At 37.8% G+C, this 24472-nt stretch overlaps 1 protein-coding gene across 1 annotated transcript in view; it reads left to right on the forward strand.

Moving 5' to 3' along the window:
* Positions 1-24472, forward strand: part of LOC145664923 (uncharacterized) — a 99587-nt gene that overhangs the window by 25742 nt on the left and 49373 nt on the right. Inside the window, exons 2-3 of the mRNA XM_081732027.1 lie at positions 13324-13451; positions 19697-19748. Of these exons, the coding sequence (XP_081588153.1) occupies positions 13371-13451; positions 19697-19748 (133 nt within the window). The 5' untranslated portion in view covers positions 13324-13370. The remainder of the gene's footprint in view (positions 1-13323; positions 13452-19696; positions 19749-24472) is intronic.

Genomic DNA, 24472 nt, shown 5'->3' on the forward strand with positions numbered 1-24472 from the left:
GCATTTAGTATGTCGTCCGTTTTTCCTAAGACTTCTCTTTGATCTGTATGTAAACTTTTGTCAGTTGATGCAACAAATAAGCCAGTTTGCTCTACGCTCTACAGTTCGAAACTCATTTTATAAGATGAATCGACTTCCCTCACTTGAAAACAACATAGACAGATTTTCTGAAACTGTCGTACCTTGTTAGCTGCAATATTCTTGTACAGGTAATTATTCGCGGAGATGTTTACGTAGTTTTTATAAAATTTTGGAAAGAAATATGCTATGTTATTATATATATAATGTTCCCCTCGCGTTCCCCCTCAGTTTTAACCCTACCAGGCACGTAGCCAAGGGGGGGTCTGGGGGTCCGGACCCCCCCCTTCGAGACCAGAAATGAAAAAATTAAGGAAGGATAAAACAAAATGAAATGACAAAAAGAAGGATCAGCGTTAAAAATTAAAAAGAAAACTACAGGAATCTTTTGCTTACTCTTTCTTATGAGGACCTTTGTATTACTTGCAATATGGTGGCGAGGTAAGCGAGGTATTCTGGAGGAGTCAGGGAATTTGAAATTTCAAGAAAAGTTATAGAATTCTCAGAATTCCTGCTACTAGTCAGGGAGAGTTCAAGCTTTCGAAAGCATAAGTGCCGTTGTGTAACAGCGTGGACATTTTAAATCATAACTTTTCGTCATCGCATCCTTGCAGTATCAAACATGTTATTTCAAGGACAATTTTCTGTTGATCCTTTAACCTGTCATTTGGAACCGACAGTAGTTGACGGAATAATAAAAACAAAAAAATATGTTGAAAGAAAGTTTTGTTAGCATTTGATTCAACAGAGAAAGGAACGCATATATTGTAAAACTAGTTGAATATACACATGCTTCGCACAGGGGCTGTATTTGGAAGTCAACGCCTGTGGGAGTATCACCATTGATCTCAGCGACCGCGAAAACTATGTATTTGATACTAATATCGGTCATTTTGGACTATTTCTTTACATGTGTCGGTATCCACCCCCCGCTGACTCCCGGCCCGCATACTTGCAAGTCATTGCTAATGGAAGTGTCACCATTGATTTCAGCGACCGCAAAAACTATGGGTTTGACACTAATATCGGTCATTTTGGATTACTTTTACATGTCTTGGTATCTCACCCCCCTCCGGTGACCCCCGGCCCGGAGCCGCATAGCGTGAATTTAGAAGTTAATGCGACTGGAGTTTCACCATTGATTTCAGCGACCGCGAAAATATGAATTCGACACTAATAGCTCAAGTGGTAGAGCGTTGGCTTCGCATTCGGGAGGTCGTGGCTTCGAATCCCGCTGCCTACCATCCTGACAGGTTTTCCAGAGTTTCCCTCAGTCCTACCAGGTAAATGCCGGGATGGCACCTACTAAACAGGCCCTGGTCGATACCTTCCCAAATCCTTTCCATTGTGATTGTTGTTGGATATTCAATGTAAAATGGCCTCTGAGCTGTATCTGGTGATTGTTAAATAAATAAATAAATAAATAAATATCGGTCATTTTCTACTACTTTTACATGTCCCGGTAAACGTCCCCCTGAGACCCCCCTGGTTTGAATTTGGACAAAAACGTTTAACTCTGGTCTGGAGCCTGGACCAAGGTATTCGTGACTAAAATTTGGTAACTCTCGGACAATTTGTCTGGTTCCCAAGCCGGTTCCGGTAAACGCTGCCCCTGATACCCCAGTTTTTCGAAATTTTAAAAAAAGCTTCGTCTTGATCTGGGGCCTGGGCCAAGGTACCCCTGACCAAAATTTGGTAGCTCTCGGTCCACTCGCCTGGTCCCCAGGTCGAACACAGACAAACGGACAGACAAACACACAAACAAACTCTTTTTTTATTTATATTAGAAGATAGTTTACAAGACAGTATTCAGTGTGTACTTTTTATACTAATTGAGGTCATAACAAAAAGAAAATTGTTATATTTGAATAAACAGAAGAAGGTCGTAAATATTGCAAAATCTTTTTCAATCCTTTTTTTTATTATTATTTTGCTCGAAATTTCTTCATAGTTTGTTATTAAAATACTTGCCAACATATCCTCATTTTATTGTCCTAACAAAACAATATATGTTGATAGTAAAGTAGTTTAGATTGATCGAGCTCCTGGGCCTTCAGAATTTCATGCCATTCCCCCTCCCCCCCGTTACGAAATCCTGGCTAAACGAACCAATATATGTTCCAGTAAAATAGTTTAGAGTGATCGAGCCCCTTTTGTGATGACCACAGTATTTCATGTCACGGACTCCCCCCCGTTACGAACTCTTGGCTACGTGCCTGCCCCTACTATATATGAGAATTAACATTTCCCTTTATACTTATTATGGAAATAACAAAATGGATACTCAGAACAGTTTTGGTTTTCAAACACTTAATACCAAGAAGCAAGCATATCTCCATGAAACAAGCATATCGCTTTGTTTGTTTATTTCTTTCTTGACTCCTCTAGTCGATCGCCTTAAGGCAAAACATCGTACAGCAAACAAGCTGATTCGACACGTGCCAACGACAGAACAAAAGTCTTGATTTTAGTACTTTAGTACACTCAGGCAAAAAGAGCAAAATGCCCGCAGGCTTCTGTGCCTTGTAACATTGTGCTAAAAAAAACAGACAGAGGGTCAGTTGTGAGTTCCTTCTTTCTAAAACACCTAATAATACTTTTATACAAATCGTTGTTATTTGAAGCCTCTTTATTCCTCAAAAAACAATACATCCAGATTCGCGAAAGCCCATAGGGATTGTATTAGAAAGTTAAAAAAATATATTTATCATTCAGATCCTTTATTATTATTATTATTATTATTATTATTATTATTAGTAGTAGTAGTAGTAGTAGTAGTAGTAGTAGTAGTAGTAGTAGTAGTAGTAGTAGTAGTACCACATAATATTTTTCGTTAGTCCTTACAGCAATTAATACTTAGCAGCAGAGGTAAAAGTGCTTGGGAATGCAGGGGACGCTGTCCCCCATCTCCAAAAAATGTGTACGGCGTCCCCCAGTTCCTAAGAAATTACAATGGGCAAAGATAGGCATGGGGGACGGCGTGACGTCATGCCGCTACCTACCGTTCCCCTACCTTTTCAGATTCATTTTATCTTTGCTTAGCAGGAAATCGATACAAGAGTTAGTAGAACAGCTACTCTTTATTGATAAAAATCGTAATTTGGAGGTTATTAAAAACAATATTTCTGTGTCTAGAGGTAGAAGAGAGGGGACCATGGAAGTTACTATTGCCACGTACAAAAATGAAACCTGTATTCAACACTGACTACGTATAATTAAGGATTTTTTTTAAAAAAAAGCAAAATGCTTACACCTTTTCAAAAGTAAAATTAAAATAATTACTAAGAAATACATTCATTGAAAAACTCAGAGGTGGGAAGTCCACCGTCTCAAATCCGCTTGAGGGACCGCGGCGGCTCAGTGGTAGAGCGTTCACCTCTGGTGCTCGGAGTCCCGGGTTCGATCTCAGCCCCCGCCAAGTGAACTTTGTGGTGGGCAAACGCCGTGTGCGTGGGTTTTCTCGGGGTTCTCCCGTTTCCTCCCACTTTCTTCATTCCAGGAGTCTTTTCTCCAGGAGTAGAGTTAAGCAAACATTAAGTTTAGTTATTTTTTTTGTTTTTTGTTCGTTTTATCTTTATGTTTTGTCCAATCCCTTGTTTTGGTTTCACGTCCTTTTCCCCTTCCCTTTCCTTCTTCAAAATTATGAAATAAATAAACCCAAAAGAGAAATCATTCGCAATGATGATACTTCGCCGGTTTTGAATGCTCAAGGCACTGGCTGACAGTAACGCGGCTGAGCGAATGAAAAAAAAAACTTTCTTCATTCCACCATTTCATTCATTACTCATCATCACCGTCTCCTTTAGCCTAACCGGCATAACCGTGGGACGTAAAACTCAAAGATTTCATTTCATTTTTTCATTTTTTTTTCAAATCCGCTTGAGAGCGCTCGAGTCCAAATTCAATAAAGTTAACACATGGAAGACCTAGGTTCGATTCCCGGTGGGAGTTCATGTGATTCGGATTCGACGTTAATTAGTAGGTCCACGTTTCATATAGCTTCGCTGCTGAAAGGGACGTTAAGCTCAAAATCAACTCAAGAAAAGTTATAACAATGAGAATGTTTTCTACTGTTTTGGCGTATGCAATTCTATGTTAAATAAAACTACATACATTATTTGATAATGGAAGCATTGTCAGAAATACAGTATCCAATAAATCAAACTTTTCGAGGAGGGTTTATCTGAAGATACATACAAATATTGAAAATAGTTTAAGAAGGTGCATAATGCAGAAATACTATTTTATCGCGTATGAACTTGAGGCTTCTAGAACAGCAAGTTCTGACCAGATATTAACACCGCAGAACCAGGATATGATCAAGGGATGGACTAAACCATAGTTTCCAACTTTACCCAGTGTAAATAAAGTAGGATTGAAACCCACTCTATCCAGTGTATACCTGAGCGTCATGGGGGGGGGGTCTGTAGACCCTATAAAATTCCTCTTGGATCCGCGCCTGTTGAAACCAATTCATATTTCATAACTTCATACACGGCACAATCAAGCACTGAATCTATTGAAATCTTACTATGTAAAATAATTATCGAGTGTCTACACTTTTTCTATTAAAGCTCATAGTATATTCTATCATAACATAAATTGTCACTCATGTAGTGTGTGCTAATGTAACTAGGGATGCGCACGAGACAAGATTTGTGGCTGTCTCGTCTCGAAAATGCGCTGTAAAAGTGATGTCTCGACTTGAAAAATGTATATTCACTATTGGAAGTGCCGTGTCTCGACTCGAATTTTGTCAGGAAAATCCTGTCTCGATTCGTCTCGTGCGCATCCCTAAATGTAACTCATGACAAAAATGTTTCGTTTTAAAACAAAATGAAACGGTTGAGGTGGACTCTGCCGAGTAGAAGACATCCAATTTTTTAAATCGCCTCGCAACCCACTTGGCCGCACACTTAGGTTACGGTTTTCACCTTTTTCCCATGCTATCTAAAGTATTGGCTAATCTTAAATTCGCATTGCCGACTCGGGTTTTCTAACAAAAATTATTATGTTCCAACTTAATTTGGATGTGAAATCCTTACTAAATTAGCATTTAAAAACTTCGCAGTGTGCATTAAAATCATGACAGAAATATAGTTAAATCTCTGTTTTAATTTTCATGTCTACCTTGCATCCAAATACTTGTGCTGTCATTTCTTTCAATGTTGGTAAGAGCCGAAAGTTTCAATTGATCCCAATTTTTCGCTTTAATTCCCTCTATTTGTTCATACAAATTTAAAGAAATATTATTATTAACAAGCAACACTTCTGAAATGTAACACTCCGATTTTGGAAAAATTTGGAAGGTAGATACTACACATGAAATAAACGAATACGTGTTTCTTATTTTCTGCGGAAAAACGGTTTTAAAGCGCAAAAGACCCCACCCACAATTTTGAAAGTTGACGCCCCAAAGGCAAAAACCAAGGAAACCGAAGTAAACGAAATTTTACACACATATTGCAGACATAAAATGAGGGAACACCTGTTTCGTATTTTCCTGGAAAAAACGGTTAGGTGGGGATCGGACCCCTCCAAAACTTTCATCACGAAATATTGAAAGTGATAATAACAATATGACAAATGTGTGTAAAGGACACAAAGAAATGCAACGAAACTTTGTGTATGAAGAACATACCAAAAATAAAGGAACACGGTTTTTTTTATTTTGTGCTGAAAAACGGTTTCAGGGGGCAAAAGCTATCACCCAAAATTTTGAAAGTTAAGGCCCGAAGGCCAGAGGAAGTGAACAGAAGTGAATGAAATTGTGCACAGATATTGTAGACATAAAATGAGGGAATACGTTTTTCTTATTTTCCAGAAAAAAAGAAAACCATTTAGTGGGACACATACACCTCCAGAACTTTGATCGTGAAAAATCAAAACTGCTAATAACAGAAGTGTTTGAAGGACATGACGAATTGGAACGACACATTGTGTACAATACGCAAAAAATAAACGAATACGGTTTTTCTTTTTTTCTGCGGAAAAAAACGGTTTTAGGGGGCAAAAGCCCCCACCCCAAATTTTGAAATTTGAGGCCCAAAATGCAAGAAGGAGTGCACCGAATTAAATGAAATTGTGCGCAGATGTTGTAGACGAAAAATGAGATAATTGGGTTTCGTATTTTCTTGAGAAAAGCGGTTGAGTGAGCACGGTCCTTCTAACCGTTGATTACGGAATATCAAAAGTGCAAATAAGCATACGCAAAAGTTCCTAAAGAATATTTAGAATTGCAACGAAACTTCGTAAAGGGACTATTTGCAAAACAGTATATGAAACATGTTTTAATTTTTGCGGAAAAACAGTGTTGGGGCCTAGGTCCCATCCGAAAAAAAAGAAAATATTACCGTAATAGCTCAGAAAGGAGTGGACCCAAGCAAATCAAATTGTGTGTAGATATTATATGTAAAATAAGGGCTCTCGTGTTTCTCAAGTGTTCCTATCCGTTTTGCTTCAAATTTGGCATATCAATAGCAAACTGAAAATGAATCGACACGTGTTTTTCTTTATGCTGAAAAAACATTGCAAGGATTAAAGGTGCCTCCTGAAATACTATAAAAGACGCTTTACTGTTTGTGTTTGCTGTTACTTGATCTGCCAAATTTGAAAAAATCGGATGGAGACACGACACTTGTGAAACACGGAAGGCCATATTTTACATATCCAATATCTACATACAATTGCTTTCACTTCGGTCCACTTCTCCCGCAACTCAACGCCTCGGTTCACTCACATTTTTTTTTTTCTTTCAGGAAAATACGAAACACGTATTCTCTCACCTTACCTCTACAATATTAATGCACATTTCATTCACTTCGGTCCACTCCTTCTTGTCTTTTGGGGTCAAATTCCAAAATTGTAGACGGGGGCTTTTGCCAACCAAAACCGTTTTTAACCAAAATTTAAAAATGTATTCGTTTATTTTTTCCGTATTGTCCACACACGCAGTTTGATGCAATTCCTCATGTCCGTTACACACATCTAATATACTGTTACTAGATATTTTGATATTCAGTGATGAAGAGTTTGGAGGGGTCTGTGCCCCACCTAACCGTTTTTTCCAGGAAAATACGAAAACCATATTCCCTAATTTTGTGTCTACAATATCTGTATAAATTTCATTCACTTCAGTTCACTTCTTCTTACCTTTCGCGCGTCAACTTTCAAAATTTTGGTTTTGTGTTCTTTTGCCCCTAAAACCGTCTTTCCGCAAAAAAGAAAAAACATATTCCTTTATTTTTTGTCCATACAAAAAGTTTTGTTGCAATTCTTCATGTCTTTTACACACATCTGACATATTGTTACTAGCATTTTCCATTTTTTGTGATCAAAGGTTTGGAGGGGTAGGTGCCCCACCCAACCGATTTCTCCAGGAAAATACGAAACCCGTATTCACTCACTTTATGTCTACAATATCTGTGCACAATTTCACTCCTTTCGGTTCGCTTCTTTTTGCCTTTCGGGAGTCAACATTCAAAATTTTGTTTGGGAGGTTTTGCCCCCCAAAAACCGTTTTCCCGCAGAACATAAAAAAACCGTATTCATTTACTTTCTGCGTATTGTCCAGGTCTGGAGGGGTCTGTGCACCACCCTACTTTTTTTCCCAGGAAAGTACAAAACTCGTATTCTCATTTCACGTCTGCAATATCTGTACACGATTTCATTCACTTCGGCTCACTCCTTCTTGCGTTTCGGACGTCAACTTTCAAAATTTCGGGTGGTGGCTTTTGCCCCTGAAGCCGTTTTTCCGCAGACCAAAAAAAGTATTATTTTTTTGTGTATTGTTAATACACAAAGTTATGTTAGAATTCTTCATGTTGTTTGCACACATCTGACACACTGTTGGTAGCACCAGGGGCGGATCCATGACCGACTTCTGGGGGGGGGGGCGGTGGGTTGTCATACTGCTACTTTTAAGGACTCCAAACTTTGGGATGGGTTTTATTTATATATATAAAATAAGAAAGTTTTCTGGGGATGGCGATCGCCCCGATCGGCCCCCTCTGGATCCGCCCCTGTGTAGCACTTTTAATATTTCGTGATCACAGGTTTTGAGGTGTCCATGCAGCACCCAACCCTTTTTTCCAGGAAAATAGGAAACCGTATTCCCTCATTTTACGTAGAAATTCATTCACTTCGGTTCATTTCTTTTTGCTTTTCGGACGTCAATTTTCAAAATTTTGTGTGGGAGCATTTGCCCCCTAATACCATTTTTCAGCAGAACATAAAAGAACCCGTATTGCTTTATTTCTGGCGTATTATCCATACATAAATTTCATTGCAATTCTTCATGTCCTTTATACACTTTCTACATACTGTTATTAGCATTTTAATTTTTTGTTATCAAAGGTTAGGAGCGGTCCGTGCCCCACACGTCCATTTTCTCCAGGAAAATATAAAACTCGTATCCTCATTTTATGTCTACAATATATGTGCACATTTGCATTCACTTCGGTTCACTTCTTTTTGCCTTTCGAGCTCAACTTTCAAACTTTAGGGTGGGAGCTTTTGCCCCTAAAACCGTTTTCCCGCAGAACTTAGAAAAACCTGTATTCGTTTACTTTTTGCGTATTGTCCATACACAAAGTTATGTTGCAATTCTTCATGTCTTTGACACGCATCTGACATACTAGCATTTTTGATATTTTGTGATCAAACGTTAGGAAGGGTCCGTGCCCCACCCAGGGCCGGATTTCCCAATAGGCCCGGTAGGCCCGGGCCTATGGGCGCAAGCTCCCAGGGGGCGCACGGCCGAGAGAAAAAAATTAAAAAATATCTAGCAATAAAAATAAATAGCCATAACTTAACATATTTTTTGAATTGATTAAAAAAAATCAGGCTAATAAAGCATTCTGAATTTGAAGTTCATTGGAACAAATAATTGTTGGTAAAGTTAAAGATAAAATTGCATCGTGGAGTGGTGTTTAAGCAATTAACATATAGGCCTGATATATTTTTAAATGAAGGTTTTTAAGAAAGTAACTTTAACCAGACTAGGGGGCGGAAAAAATTATTGGGCCTAGGGGCGCCAAAATGCTAAGTCCGGCCCTGGCCCCACCACCCCTTTTCTCCAGGAAAATAGCAAACTCATATTCCCTCATTTTATGTCTACAACGTCCGTGCACAATTTGATTCACTTCGGTTTACTTCTTTTTGGCTTTCCGGCGCCAACTTTCATAATTTTGTCAGAGCTTTTGCCCCTAAAACCGTTTTGCCGCAGAAAAAACCCTTCTACATTTTTTGCGTATTGCCCGTACATAAAGTTTCATTGGAATTCTTCATGTCCTTTACACAAATCTGATATACAGTTACTAGCACTTTTGATATTTCCTGTGCAAATGTTTGGAGGGGTCCGTGCCCCACCTAACAGTTTTTTTTTCAGGAAATACGGAACCAGTATTCCCACATTTTATTTTCACAATATGTGTGCAAAATTTCATTTACTTCGGTTCATTTCTTCTTGCTTTCCCGGCGTCAAATTTCAAACTTTTGGGGTGGGTTCTTTTGTCCCCTTAAACCGTCTTCCTGCAGAACATTAAAAAACGTATTCATTATTTTTTGCGTTTTGTTCATACACAAAGTTTCGTTGCAATTCTTCATGTCCTTTACACACATTTGACATATTGTTACTAGAATTTTTTTTTCGTGGTCAAATGTTTGGAGGGGTCCGTGCCCCACGCGGCCGTTTTTTCCAAGGAAATACGAAACTCGTATCCTCATTTTACGTATGCAATATCTGTGAAAATTTTTATTCGGTTTACTTCTGCCTTTCAGGGGCCGCGGTGGCTCAGTGGTAGAGTTCACCTCTGGTACCTGGGTCCCGGGTTCGATCCAAGCCCCCGCCAAGTGAACCTTGTGGTGAACAAACACCGTGTGCGTGGGTTTTCTCGGGGTTCTCCGTTTCCTCCCACTTTCTTCATTCCACCACTTCATTCATTACTCATCATCACCGTCTCCTTTATTCTAACCGGCATAACCGTGGGACTTAAAACTCAAAGATTTCATTTTTTCTTCTGCCTTTCGGGCGTCAACTTCCAAAATTTTGGGTGGGAGCTTTTTCCCTCTAAAACCGTTTTTCCGCGGGAAATGAAAAAAAAACAATATTCATTTATTTTTTTTGTCCATACATAAAGTTTCGTTGCAATTCTTCATGTCTTGATGTCCTTTATACACATCTCAGATACGGTTACTAGCACTTTTGATATTTTGTGATCAAAGGTTTGGAGGGGTTAGTGCCCCACCTAATCGTTTCTTCCAGAAAAATACTAAACCCGTATTCCTACATTTTATATCTACAATACCTGAGAAAAATTTTTTTCCCTTCGGTTCACTTCTTCTTACCTTTCGGGCGTCAAATTTCAAAATTTTGAGGTTGCCCCCTAAAACCGTCTTTGCGAAGAACATAGAAAATCCTGTGTTCCTTTATTTTTTGTGTATTATTCATACAAGAAGTTTCGTTTCAATATTTCATGTTTTTTACACACATCTGACTGACATACTGTTACTAGCCTTTTCACTTTTCGTGATCAAATATTTGGAGGGATCGGCGCCCCACTCAACCGTTCTTTCCAGGAAAATACGAAACGCGGATTCCCCGTTTTGTCTACAATATCTGTGCACAATTTCATTCGCTTCGGTTCGCTTCCTTTTGCATTTCGGGCGTCAACTTTCAAAATTTTGGGTTTGAGCTTTTTCCCCTTAAAACCGTTTTTTCACAGAAAATTTAAATAAATGTTTTCTTTTATTTTTTGCGTATTGTCCATACACGCAGTTTGATTAAATTCTTCATGTCCTTTACACACATCTGACATGCTGTTACCAGCAGGTTTGATTTTCCGTGATCAAAGGTTTGGAGGGGTCCGCGCCCCACCCAACCGTTTTTTCGAGAAAAATACAAAACTCGTATCCTCATGTTACGTTTGCAACATCTGCCTTAATTTCGTTCACTTCGGTTCACTACCCCTTGCCTTTCGGACGTTAAGTTTCAAAATTTTGGGTGGGACCTTTTGCCCCTAAATCCGTTTTTCCGCAGAAAATTTAAAAAGCCCGTATTCCTTTAGTTTTTGCGTATTTTCAATACAAAAAGTTCCGTTGCAATTCTTCATGTCTTTTACACACTTCTGACATACTGTTACTAGCAGTTATGATATTTCGTGATCAAAGGTTTGGAGGGGTCCGTGCCCCACCCAGCCGTTTTTTCCAGGAAAATACGAAACTCGTATTCCCTCCTTTTACGTCTACAATATCTGTGCACAATTTCATTGACTTTGGTTCAGTTGTTCTTGCGTTTTGGGTGTCAACTTTCACAATATAGAGTGGGACTTTTATATTAAAACTTATGTAACTTTATGTAACTTTTTCTTTTTTATGAGATTCTTTTTTTGGGAGGTGAGGAGAGAAATGCTTTCCTCTTATATATGTTTCTTGCCATTCATCTTGTTTGAACTGCTTAAGTAAGATCATTTTGTAACTTTTGATGTCATCCATCTCCGTCACGATAATATTATTGTCATTTTTAACAATTTGTTTTATTCCCTTATTTGCAGTTTGCCACACTGATATATTTATTACAGATTTGAGGTTTGGTCCAGCGCCTTTCGAATTCGGAACCAACCGAACCGCCGAGCTTTTTGGGTTGCCTGCTATTGCAGGAAAACGAGAATTGCAGGTGGTAATGCACTTTTGGAGTCGTGTATACAATTAAAAATCTTATTACTGTAGTAAATAAAAATACAACTTTCGTTAATTATTAAGTTTCTGTAATTCTGGCTTATTTCGGGCTCATTTGATTATCACACGAGCTCGGGCCTAAATGCTAAAACATATTTCGGACCCGGGTCGGGCCTCACGTTATAAATTCACGGGCCGGGCCGGAACCAAAAATTCCGGCCTGTGCAGACCTCGGACTCAATTCCAAATGTGGTCATGTCCTCACTTTCTCAACAGACTCCCAGACTTATCAGACCTCCAAACTTAATATTGTAAACCAATCTCTCGCTCCGTTTTTTATTTAAATCATTTTTCTTTAGCGTTTAAGTTTTATTGCTTAAACTGTATTTTTAGTTTTCTTAAAGGTTCCGAGGAAAAAAGAGAGAAGTATATGACTCCCAAAATACTATGACAGATTACACATATAAATAGCAGTAAGGAAGAAAGTAGCATGTTATTTTAGGGTTAAAAGAGAGTTACCATGGCCCCATGTTTTTAAACGTTTTTTTGGTTTAAACTGTAGATTTCAATGAACTGTGTTCAATGACACCATTTTTGATTCCTGGAACCGACCGCTTCAAGGTCAAATTAGGAGTCAGAAATAAGAAGTAGGACCGTTTGGACGATGCGGATCAGCGTCCAACTGGGACGAAATGGATGTTATTCGATTCGTATTCACACGTACATGAATACTTGATATGCCATTTTCCCGAAAATTCTACTTTAACCCCGAAAATTAACGAAAATCCTAGATTATGGGCAATGCGAACCAGTGACCGCCTGGGACAAAATGGGTGTCAGTCAATTCGTATTCACACGACACATGAAGAACTAATTTCCCATTTTCCCGGAATTTTAGATCTTGGATTTTCGGTGATTTTCCGGATCTAAAATTAAATTTTCGGGGAAAAGGTATATAAATTATTCATGTACGTGTGAATACGAATCGAATAACATCATTTCGTCGTAGTCGGTCACTGGTTCGCATTGCTCAAATGGTCCCACTTTTAATTTTTGTGACTCCTAATTTGACCTTAAAGCGGTCGGTTCCAGAAATCAAAAGTGATGCCATTGGACACAGCGCATCGAAATCTACTTTTTAAACCCAAACCGCCTTGTGCAGAGTCATTTTGATGTATCATTAGCGTCATACTAAAGACCTGACTACTGCAGGAAACATATGTTAGTCGAACTCTTTAGTATGGCACTAATCACGCGTTAGAACGACTCTGCATAAGGCCCAAAAAATTTTAAAATACGGGGCCACGGTAACTCCCTTTTAACCTTATTTCAGTATTATGCTCAAGTATTATTATTATTATTATTATTATTATTATTATTATTATTATTATTATTATTATTATTATTATTATTATTATTTTACCTAAGTAAACTGTTTGGCAGTACTAAAATAAGTTTGTGATCGCCTCCTCTTACAACCTTTATGGACGCCCATAACTGTTTCTAATAAAATAATTAGCTATTGGTTTGATTTTATGTGAATAACATTTATTTATTTCATTTTTACAGCTGAGCAAATTAATGTTCTAAGGATTTGAAACAGAGGATACCTCAAGATGGTTGACCTTCGGATTAGAAGATGTTGCTTTGCCTTTAACTTACGCAGTGGCTCATATATAATCAGTGTACTGGGACTGGTAAGTCTTTACACAATGTATGGCTAATGACTGTATTAGTGGACTCTAATTATATTAGCAACAGCATGTTGTAGATAGTTTCTACGAATTCCCAAAGAGTAAATACACGGTTGTAGATACCAAATAAAGGAAACTTGTTTGTTTGAAAATTGACGAACATAAACAGGTGATCAGCTTTATTTTGAGGTAAAAACTATTGTGGGTAGCAGTATACAGGATACCCTCTATTTCAAATTAATGTACACACTTGTTTAAACAGACTATCTCAGTAATTAAAGCAGATGATGTACAATTTGTGCACAGAAATGGACTGGGTCGAAATTTGTGAGTGGATTGTGGGTCAACACACATGCCCACTACAACCCATCATCCACTGTGACCCACTCTGATCTACCGACCCACTTTACCACCCACTGACTCACTCTGCTGAGTGCATTGTAGACAGCATCTTGTCTTGTCTTATCACTAGAGACCGGATGTTAGGCAAAATGCCTATTCTTTAATATTAAAGATATGATCAGAAATGACGTTTTAAAGTTTATATGGGGGGTTGTAGTTTCGATTTAAGCCAATTTTATTTTGCCTATTTTGCCTATTTCGACCTTTACTGCCTAAATAATTGCGTTAGTGTCTAATATTGCCTATTCAATGCATTTTCTTCAAAATAAGACTTCATTGGGAAAATATATAATTTACGTAACATAATACACACATATTTACTTATATTATGTGTTTGTAAACACAAGCTCGTGGTACATTACAATATATATACAGGATGAACTTCAAAGATGTTTACATACTTCGGGAGGTGATTCGTGACATGAAAAGAAGATTAAAGTCCTCTTGAATTTCACAAATCATCATCTGAAGTATGTGCGCACCTTTATGCCCCGTTCCAATTGTCAGGATTCGATTTCGATTCCAATTTGGCACCCCTGTCACTCGAACACGACGCAGAATTCGACAACATGCAACAGCACTTTTTGTCTTCTTTTCATGTCACGAATCACCTCCCGAAGTATGTGCACATCTTTCAGATTCACCCAGTATGTGCAATGCATAACATACCTCGTTTTTGCATATACAGTAAAAGAAGATATTATTTAACAAACAAGTATGTTTCTATATTCTTTGAACATTATCCATGACTTGAATCTATTTTTTAATGGTATTGAGTATTTACCTTCATGATTTCGAGTTACATTTTAGTGCCTATTTTACTGCCTATTTTTTAAATTTTAAGTGCCTATTTGCCTGCCTATTTTCCAGGTTTTTAGTGCCTAAACATCCGGTCTCTACTTATCGCTATTATTAGTCAAACAGGTAGGTGCACCAGCTCACTAGCCATATGTGCTACAAATGCTAAATGGTCAAATGTGTACCTCAAAAGAGGATTTATGATTCAAAAACAAAATAGAATAAAATACAGGACACAATCGGGAAGAATGGACACAAGTCAGGAAAATAGTCAAGTCAGGGAAAGGTCAAAATCGGGGAAGAAGTTCAGACAAGGAAAGAGGGCGAAAAGCCAAGATGAACAGGGCAAAAAGTAAGGGTAAGTGGGAAGTATAAAATGAAAAAGGAAAGCGTATAAAAAAAGGGGATGTATGCACATGTAAATGTAACAGAAAGTGTAAGTGTAGTGTAGGTGTATAGCGAGGCCCATTAACTCTCTTCCTCACGGAGCACCACCAGACACGAGGCACCCACTATCACAGCCACTACGTTTTCAAGGCCTCCATTTTTCTTTCTTTTTCATTTGTTTCTATTTACTTATCTGAGATGAGCATATCTAAGTGAAAAAAGAAGTTCAGGGACATTTGCATATTGATATTTGTAATCGTAATAATAGTAATAGAATTTACTACTTGGCTTTTGAGACACAGTCGAATTTTACATTGTTTTCTCCTTTACGTTGGACCACTTTACCTCGTATTGAGACTTTCATATTTCATCCTATTTTCCACTGAAAAGTGTCTGTAATTCAACTAGGAAATAATTATATAAAATGATTAAATTGAAATTTATCGTAATATGACCCATGACAAACACTTTACCATTTTATATCGTAAAGGTCAGATCCACCGGTATTGTAACAGAGCGGTGCATGAGCGATTGACCATAGAAATTCAAACTCCGATTAGTGGTAATTTCACAGCCTTGTTTTATTACAAGTACACATAAACTCTTTAGTCAGTGGATAGAAGGGAGTACGTAAATGATGGGTCAGAGTTGATGACGGATTTTAATGGGTAGTGGGTCAGAATGGGTCATGGTGGGTTGTGGGTCACGGTAGGTCATGGTCAAGTTTTCATTGACCAACGCCATCTCTGGTTGTGCACCTTAACGACTAAATTGAGTGCTGAGTGCAGAAAGGATTAAAGTCAAGTTTTTGGTCATTTTAGACATATTTCGTATTTAAGATCTCTACTTGAAGTTCCCGTCAGTCCTTAAAAGGTTCATCTCCAGATATTTAAAATAACTCTTATAATATATATAAGAAAAAAATGTTCGCTTTTCTATGTATTTAATTGGACTTGAATTCCTTGTGTTCTGAACGCCCCAAATATTCAAAATAACCACCTTCCGCTGCAATTCTTCGTTGACAGCGACATACTGATTATATTTGTTTCTAGTGGTATAGCATTACAACCCTACTCAATTTACTCCCTCAGATTTTCCAGTGTTCGGGTGTTTTGGCATATGTTATGTTCTTTAGAGGTCCCTAAAGAAAGAAGTCAAGGAAGGTTAAATCTGAAGATCGAGGTGGACAATCCGCAGCACTTTATTTCCTCAGAGCATGTGCAATCGACAAATTCCCTCATACTGACAGGAAAGTGCGATAGTACCTCATCGTGTAGAAGGTAGTGTTAAAAAAAATACCAAAGCTAAATAGGGCTGAGAAGATGATGGCGCATTCTATTTACTGAATGGATATGCAGGCACAACCAAGAAACTAGTCACAACTCGCATCGGGTATCAGATTGACAAGAGACAGTAATCTTCTGACAGCAAACTGTATTTTCTTTCCTTATCTCATGGATCGTCACTGTCCTTCTTTAATACTCCATAAGCGAATATCCATGCTTCAAAATTGCTTACAACTCTAAAACACTATAGCATGTGTCTATTTCACATAACACTTTCTCCGCAACATATTACATCCGCAAGTAATCACTACACCCAACAAGTAGTACCAATCTTTGCTGTAAAAGAAATGTCCTTAAAATAGCCTATACAACGCTGCAAAAATTGAATTAAAGATATGTTTGTTCTAAAGAGTGTATACATTAATTTGGAATCCTTTTATGCATTTCTAATGTTTAGTATAATAAATATAAAACATCATATGTAATAAATATTTAAGCTTGCTATTTGCACACTGTACTACAAAACGCCAGGGCATATTCTTTATTGTCACATGTGGTAAAGTGCACATCTTTGGTGCAAGAAGTTCCTGGTTCGAACCCAGACGATGTTGAGTTTGTGGCGAACAACAGCATGTCCGTGAGATTTCTCAGGATTTTCCCGTTTCCTTCTACATTCTCATTCCACCAAATATTCACAATCTTCCCTTCTATCAACCATCCGTCACTTTTAGCCTACAGTGCATAAGTGTGGGACGTAAAACTGAAATATTTGATTTTCGTTCCAGCAGCATACTCGGAAGGCTCTACTTAGTCTAATGGACTCCTTGGTTGAGACTTCATGTTGCCCACGACACGAAATATTTCTTGTCTCGCCTCGAAAAGTATGTCATGTAGCATTATCTAATGGACATACAGCATAGCCTAAACCAACTTGTAGGAAATTATGATTATGAGACCCCCCCCCCCAAAAAAAAAAAAAGTTGGATTTCCAGGAGATGGCACTGTACTACATCCTTTTAAAACTAAGAAAGAGACAGGAAGGTAACGTGTTAGTGAGTGTTTTATCTTGTAGCCTGCTGGTCGTGTTCGCTACAGTTAAACGAGAACATAACTGCATGATGCTCTAGTTCACATGACTGTTGTTTCTAAGGCTACAGTGCTAAATCCCTGGACTGCATGTTGGGAGCTGAATCTCCAGAATGCGACAGGCTTTCGCTACAGTTCTGTAACAACATTCGTGTGGAGTGAAGCATTACTATGCAGCGTGGAAGTTCAACGCAGAGCATGTGATTCAATTGACTGGTTCCAACGAACTGACTCAGCCGCAGCTAGACAGTTGAAACTGATATATTATTTCTTCGATAGATGGCACTATACCATGAACATTTTATTAGCAGTGGCGCGATATTTCAACTTTAGGCCGAAATATTTTGGAAATATCCTCGTATGGTTCCCACATGAGCTTATGCTATACGAGCAAATGTATGTATTTCTTTGGTATTCCGTCAGTGGCGTCCGTTTCTAAACAGAGTGCTGAGTGGATGAAAATTCACTTCTTTATAATGTTCCACGATGGGGTTATCCTCAGTGGACGGCACGTAAAACACTAATACCAACCAACACTACTACTGCATCAACAAAAGGTTATGTCCTGATATCCCATGTTGGTGAATTGCCAGGGATGTTGCGCGTCACGAACCGTTGTTAACTGACAAGACGATCAATGCAATTATGTAGTTGCAGGAAATGAAACATAAGCATGAAAACTGGAAACTATGAAGCCAGCGCTTGTGAATAGCAGATAAGTTATTCTGTTTCAGAATAACGCGAAGCTACGTGTTGATAGGTCTTCTTACATCATTGTCTAAGTTGGTTGGAAATGCTAATCATCCTTCATATTCCTTGCGCATTGGGCCTTTGGATTATTACGTCCGTCAGACAACAATCATCTGCTGAGATCAGCGTTGCCAGGTTGTAAAATCAAATTATCTATAGATCTACCTGAAATATCTGTAAAAAATATATATATATTGTTGAAATATCTGAAAAAAACATATGTAATGATTATTATTTGCATTTACCTCAGAGCAAGTGATATAATTCCTTTTCGAAAAGTTCAGATGCATCACAAATCTCACTAACATACTCAAAAATCGATATTTTATATATATCTGACTGTTTAAATTAATCTGACTACTCATTATACACTTGGACCTCAATAACTCGGATTCCTTGAAAACTCGAATTTTTTCACATTCCGTTGAACTCTCCGTAACACTCAATGTTAAAATAACCTCTGCAAATCGAATGTTTAAAAATTACAACCTCGACAAGTCGAATTTAAAAGGTTGCATAATCATATTTAAGAACCTTGCTAACTCGAACTTTCATATCTGCGAGGCTCTACAAGTCGAAGTTTACCTCTGTAATTTGAACTTGATGTGATCTCAACAACTCGAAGTTATAGCTCTATGCTTTTACATAATTCATTGTTGCTAATTAGTACTGTAATCGTGTTTTATTCATGTCTAGTATATTGTTTTTTACCAATCATCTGATTAAATTTAAGAAATTTCACAACTTCGAGTTCTAGAGGTAAAATTAATAAAATTTCGAATTATAGAGGTTATATAGTCACTTTTCATTAGGAATGCGGAACCTCAGTATCTCGAATTTTTATTGTGGCCACCTTGATAACTTGAAAATTGATTATTCGAAAAACTCGATAACTCGAATTTTTATCTATTCCCTTCAGCTTCGAGATACCGAAGTCTCACTGTATATAACAAACAAAACTAGAAAATAATATAGAAAAAATCTAGATTATTCAATAAAAGTTTTCTATATTACTTTGAAAAATCTGCAGATGTGGAAATAAACATATAGACCTGGCAACTTTGGCTGGGATGGCGGTTCCCATCCTTCGACGAGGTAACACACACACTGGGCTTCTTGGTTCACGTTCTAGCAATTTGGGATCCACAGTCAACTCGAGCATTGGAGACATGCTATTGCTGTTGATGGGACTATTCATTGCGTCTCAAGTAGTCTCAATCCGACTTTTTTTTGGTATCTAGTCAGTGGTGGATCTAGCAAGGGGCTGGGGGGCTAGCCTCCTTCGAGTATTTTTTAAGTGTTAAAAATGAAGCTATTATTTATATATTTTTGAAAGTTTATAGTAAACTTATTATATCATAGTGTGGGTTCTGGCTGCCCTCACCACTTTTCACCCTCTAGATCCGCCACTGTATCTAGTATGTATAGACAATATTAAACCACAATGTGAAATTTTATTTCCTTACTTATTGAATCTTTTGTGTAGTATTTTCTTATTTGGAAATTATTTCTAAGTTTGTTTTTATTCATTTATTGCAGATTACAACAGTAGTCGTTGGCAGTATGTTTCTGGATTATGTAAATCGTGGAGGTAAGGAAAGGCAAAAATATTTGTATCTGAAGAACTGAAAGTCAGAGTGGGTCATCTCCACTTGTGTGAGGGCTGAGAAAGTGTAGACTAAAGTTTCACTCCGTATTCCAATTGGAATTTTCGTACCTTCATGGAAAAAAAATAGGGTGTTTCATAAAAAATGCAACTTTTCATATGTCCGCCATTTCTGTTTTAGTAAGTTGGCAACCCTGAACGTTACACGATTTTCTTCTGTTATCTTTGTGGTTAGTAGCGCTGAATAGAGCGTGATCGTCATCTGTTTTCTGTACGAGTAGGAATGGAGTGCTTCACGACAGGATAGCATTTTGTCATAGTGAAAACTTATTACAAATGTAGTAACTGGTGAATATTGTACAAAGACTGTTCGCAAAATTCGTGGAATGTTTGGCCAACGTTATACACCGAATAAGTCGACTGCTGTGATGACACTGACCGTTAAATTTGAGAAAATTGGTTTGGTTATGGACATTAAACCCTCGGGACGTCCTTGTAGATTAGATTATGTTGTTTGCCACGGTGTAGTTTGCCACGACTCGATTTTGGTGTTGTTTGTCACGGTATTGTTCTCTCCGATTTATCTTATATCATAATCGTGAAGATTTATAGAAAATCGACTCAGAAGTTGAGGGTTGCCAGATGACTATAAACAGAATACATACAATAGAAACGGTCCCAAACACGTTATTGGGTTACTGCTCTTATTCCTAACCCTAGTTTTGAGTATTCATTAAACATTTTTTTAGTTTATTCTCAAAATTTAAATTATATCTGCATTTTCCATTTCTGACTTTGACTATAAGCCATTTTAGTGGATTTTTTGTCGTTTGACATTAGACAACATTCGATTGCTTATTAATTTATGTTTCAATGAGTTTGTATAGGCTGATTCTATAGAGACATATTTATATTTAAGCATATTTTGAAAAAAATTCAGAAGAATACTGTTACACGTTTATAGTCATGCCAGGAAATATCTCTATTTCATCAGTTTGAAGTGTGATCTTCCGTTTATATTTGTTTTTATTGAGATTTTCTACATATATTTGCTTGTTGTTGTTACATACTATCTCTGGTCAGATTTCAGCTCGCGCGAAGTGGGCTTTGTGGTGGGCAAAAACCGTGTGCGTGAGTTTTCTCGGGATTCTTTTGTTTCCTCTCACTTTCTTCAATACACTATTGTTTATTCATTCTCATCATCATCATCATCATATCCTTTAGCTTACACGGCATAATCGTGGGACGTAAAAGGGAAATATTTCATTTCATTTTTCTTAAGGATATAACATCCAGTTCTTTAGTCGCTTTGCATAACGAAAAACCGAACATTATGTAACACGAGATGATATTAAGAAATCCGTTAAAAGACAAAATGCAAGTATAGGGCTATCAATTTACTAAGCTATTGTGATATTAATGATGTTTTGTGTTCATTTGTTTCGAGCTAAATGTTCTCTTTCAGCAGCGAGTCTAATGAGACCTGTCTCGTTCCAATGGCGAGAACACTTACTACTTGTCTCAGGGAATCAAAAACGAATGTGCCTGGCAACCCTTCCTTTCACTCCAAGTGTGTATGTATCTTCACGATAATCAGATCTAATAAGATCAGAATGCAAAGATTATGGCAAAATCGCGGCAAACAACACGCCACCGTCCTCGTGTTAATCGTTCTGATGAAAACATCATCATCGTGAGTGATAATGTTGCTGTAAGTCCGATGCAAATCAATTCGCCGACGTTCACAACAATTGAATATTTCCAGAATCAGCATGCAACGAATTCTGAAAGACAGGTGAAAATTGTGTAACGTTCAGTGCTGCCAACTTACTAGAACAGAAATGGCAGAGATGTCAAAAGTTGCATCCTTTATGGGACACCCTTTGTAACAGGAAACAATACCTTTACATATGACAGACGTGTTACGAAATTGTAGGCAAATCGTTCTCAAATAGTCGGTGTATGACGCCAAAGTAACGACACAGAGAAAACAAAAAGGCCAAAGAGAGAATAAAGTGAGGCGGTAAATATAGAGAAGTGTTGCCAGGTACCAGCAATTATGAGCACCTGCCAAACCATCGACTGTGCCGCCACTGATGTTTCTTGTTTGCTTTTCACCGCTATTCTTATATATAGGGTTGGACGAAGAGTTGAGACTGTCTCGTCTCGAAAACAAATATTGAAAATCATGTCTCGTCTCGTATCTTCTCATAGGGAACTCTAATCAAGTAAACGCTATGTTGCTACTAGATCTGATTCTTGTTTCTGTTGTCTGCTTTGTGACAAATGAGAGAAGGAAACGATCATATTACTCGGTATCAAGTTAAGAAATGATTTCTCATTGCTGTAGACATGTTAATTCTGGTAGAAAAAATGATTTCTCATTGCTGTAGACATGTTAATTCTGGTAGAAGTTGGAGATGGGCTATAGTTCTCAACCTTTCATATGGTAAGCTAATGAGATTTACCTTCCGTAGACGTATTATAATAACTTTTTTTTTTTTTTGTGATAAGTATGTATAGCACCGGTTTATGCCGAAACTTTACTTTCTATATTGCAAACTATTCTCTAATAGATTACTCGGAACCAGGGTCGGTTCTACCATATGTACAGTACAACACGTGCGTTTCCACGGGGCGGCAAAATCTGTTATAATTATATTATTTAAAATATTTTTTTGCTGGAAACAGACTTCATGATGATGGTAATTAAATTTACTAAGCTCGAATATTATATTCATAAATCATGTTTAAGTCGTATTAGGTCACATACACAATGCTAAAGTAAATGGTCAAAGAAATTCCAGCATAAATTGCTTGGTTGTTGTCAAATACAAGAACTCAATTCTTCGAGCGAACACTTGTTCCATTTCGTTAGTTGCTACGTTTTGATATGAAAACTAGTCTTGTCTTTGACACAAACAATTTCCTTATCACTGAAGGTGGAAACAATATTTTTGAAAATTTTTTAACAGATGTGTAAGGAAAATCAAGAAATAAAGATAAAAGAGCTAGTTGCACTCAAATTGCAAACTGGGGGGCGCGGTGGCTCAGTGGTAGAGCGTTCACCTCCGGTGCTTGGGGTCCCTGGTTCGATCCCAGCTCTCGCCGTGTGGACTTTGTGGTGGACAAACACCGTGCTCGTGGGTTTTCTCGGGGTTCTCCCGTTTCCTCCCACTTTCTTCATTCCACCATTTAACTCATTTCTCATTATCACCGTCTCCTTTAGCCTAACCGGCATAACCGTGGGACGTTAAACTTAAAGATTTCATTTCATTTCATTTTCAAATTGCAAACTGATATATTTAAATTCTAGCTCGATTTTGAAGAGGATTACCATCTTTCCTCTGCAGGTGTGTCTGCTTTACCTTCTGAGTGTGAGTGCTTTTTCCCTCCCCTTCGTTGTTCATGTTGGGGTAGCATACTTAAGATTTGGCTTTCTTAAGATAATTGTGGCTTTTAAGATTTGTTCTTTCTGGAGAAAGGGAACGGCAAATGATATCATTGTACGGGGCTGCAAATTGCCTGAAAACGATCCTGCTCGGAATGTAAGGTCTATTGTAAGATCTCTAATTACAGGATATACTCAGGTTTTAGTTAAGAGCATATTTGAGACCAAAGCAACTTGATGCTCTCAAATATGTTAACATATATTTTTCTCTGATAACATTGCCCTTATATGAGCTAATGATATTTCTGAGAATATTTTTTTATTGAGAATTAGATGTGAATTTCAGGATCTTAGTATGTGTTCGGCTGAGATTGTTAGTAATGAATGCTGGTTGTCATACTTAATCTACTGCTCTCAATCACAACAACGTTGACTACTCGACTACTCCTGGGAGCTGCTGATGATTAACTCTATTCCGTTCAATTTAAGAATCTAACATATGATTGCGTACTGAGTTGCAAGGTATTTTTAATTATTTAATAAAAATGAAATGAAATTCTTAATTGAAGTCCCACGTTTAGACTATGTTTTTTAGACTAGAGGAGACAGATTATTATGAAAGTAAGTGGTTATGAAAAAGTGTATGGAATGAGGATGTAGAAGGAAACGCGAAAAGAATGCAGTGGCTCAATGGTAGAGCGTTCACTTCTGGTCCGTGAGGTTCCTGGTTCGATCCCAGCTCACGCCAAGTGAACTTTGTGGTGGACAAACACTGTCTGCGTGGGTTTTCTCGGGGTTCTCCCGTTTCCTCCCAATTTCTTCATTTCACTATTTCATTGATTTCTAGTCGTCACCGTCCCCTTTAGAATACACGACATAACCGTGGAGCGTAAAACTTAAAGATTTGATTTTAATTTCATTTTCCGTGTTCTGTTCACTCAATAGGGGCTACACAATATCAGCCTCGGGTTTCCAAATACACAAGCTCCAGCATGGATATTGGTTATCCTAACGACGAGCAGACCGCCATTAACACTTCGATTTCAGAATGCACTTATAAATTTTCTCTCTCTCTCTCTCTCTTCTCTCTCTCTCTCTCTCTCTCGTTTATCCATTTCGTTGAATTAAATCAGAAAGTGTTCTGGATTTAATATTTTCATTCTTTCCTATAAAATAAGAGAGATAAAACAAGGTGCAGTAGAGTTCCAGGGGCGTCATTTCAGACTTCTCTTGGGTGGGGGGAAGGGAAAGAGCACCACCGACATAAGACTTTGTACTAGTATATTAGTAGGCAATCTATTAAAAGTATATGTATTCC

This window comes from Thermobia domestica, chromosome 11 (assembly GCF_964235325.1).
Source record: "Thermobia domestica chromosome 11, izTheDome1.hap1.1, whole genome shotgun sequence".
Taxonomy (NCBI): domain Eukaryota; kingdom Metazoa; phylum Arthropoda; class Insecta; order Zygentoma; family Lepismatidae; genus Thermobia; species Thermobia domestica.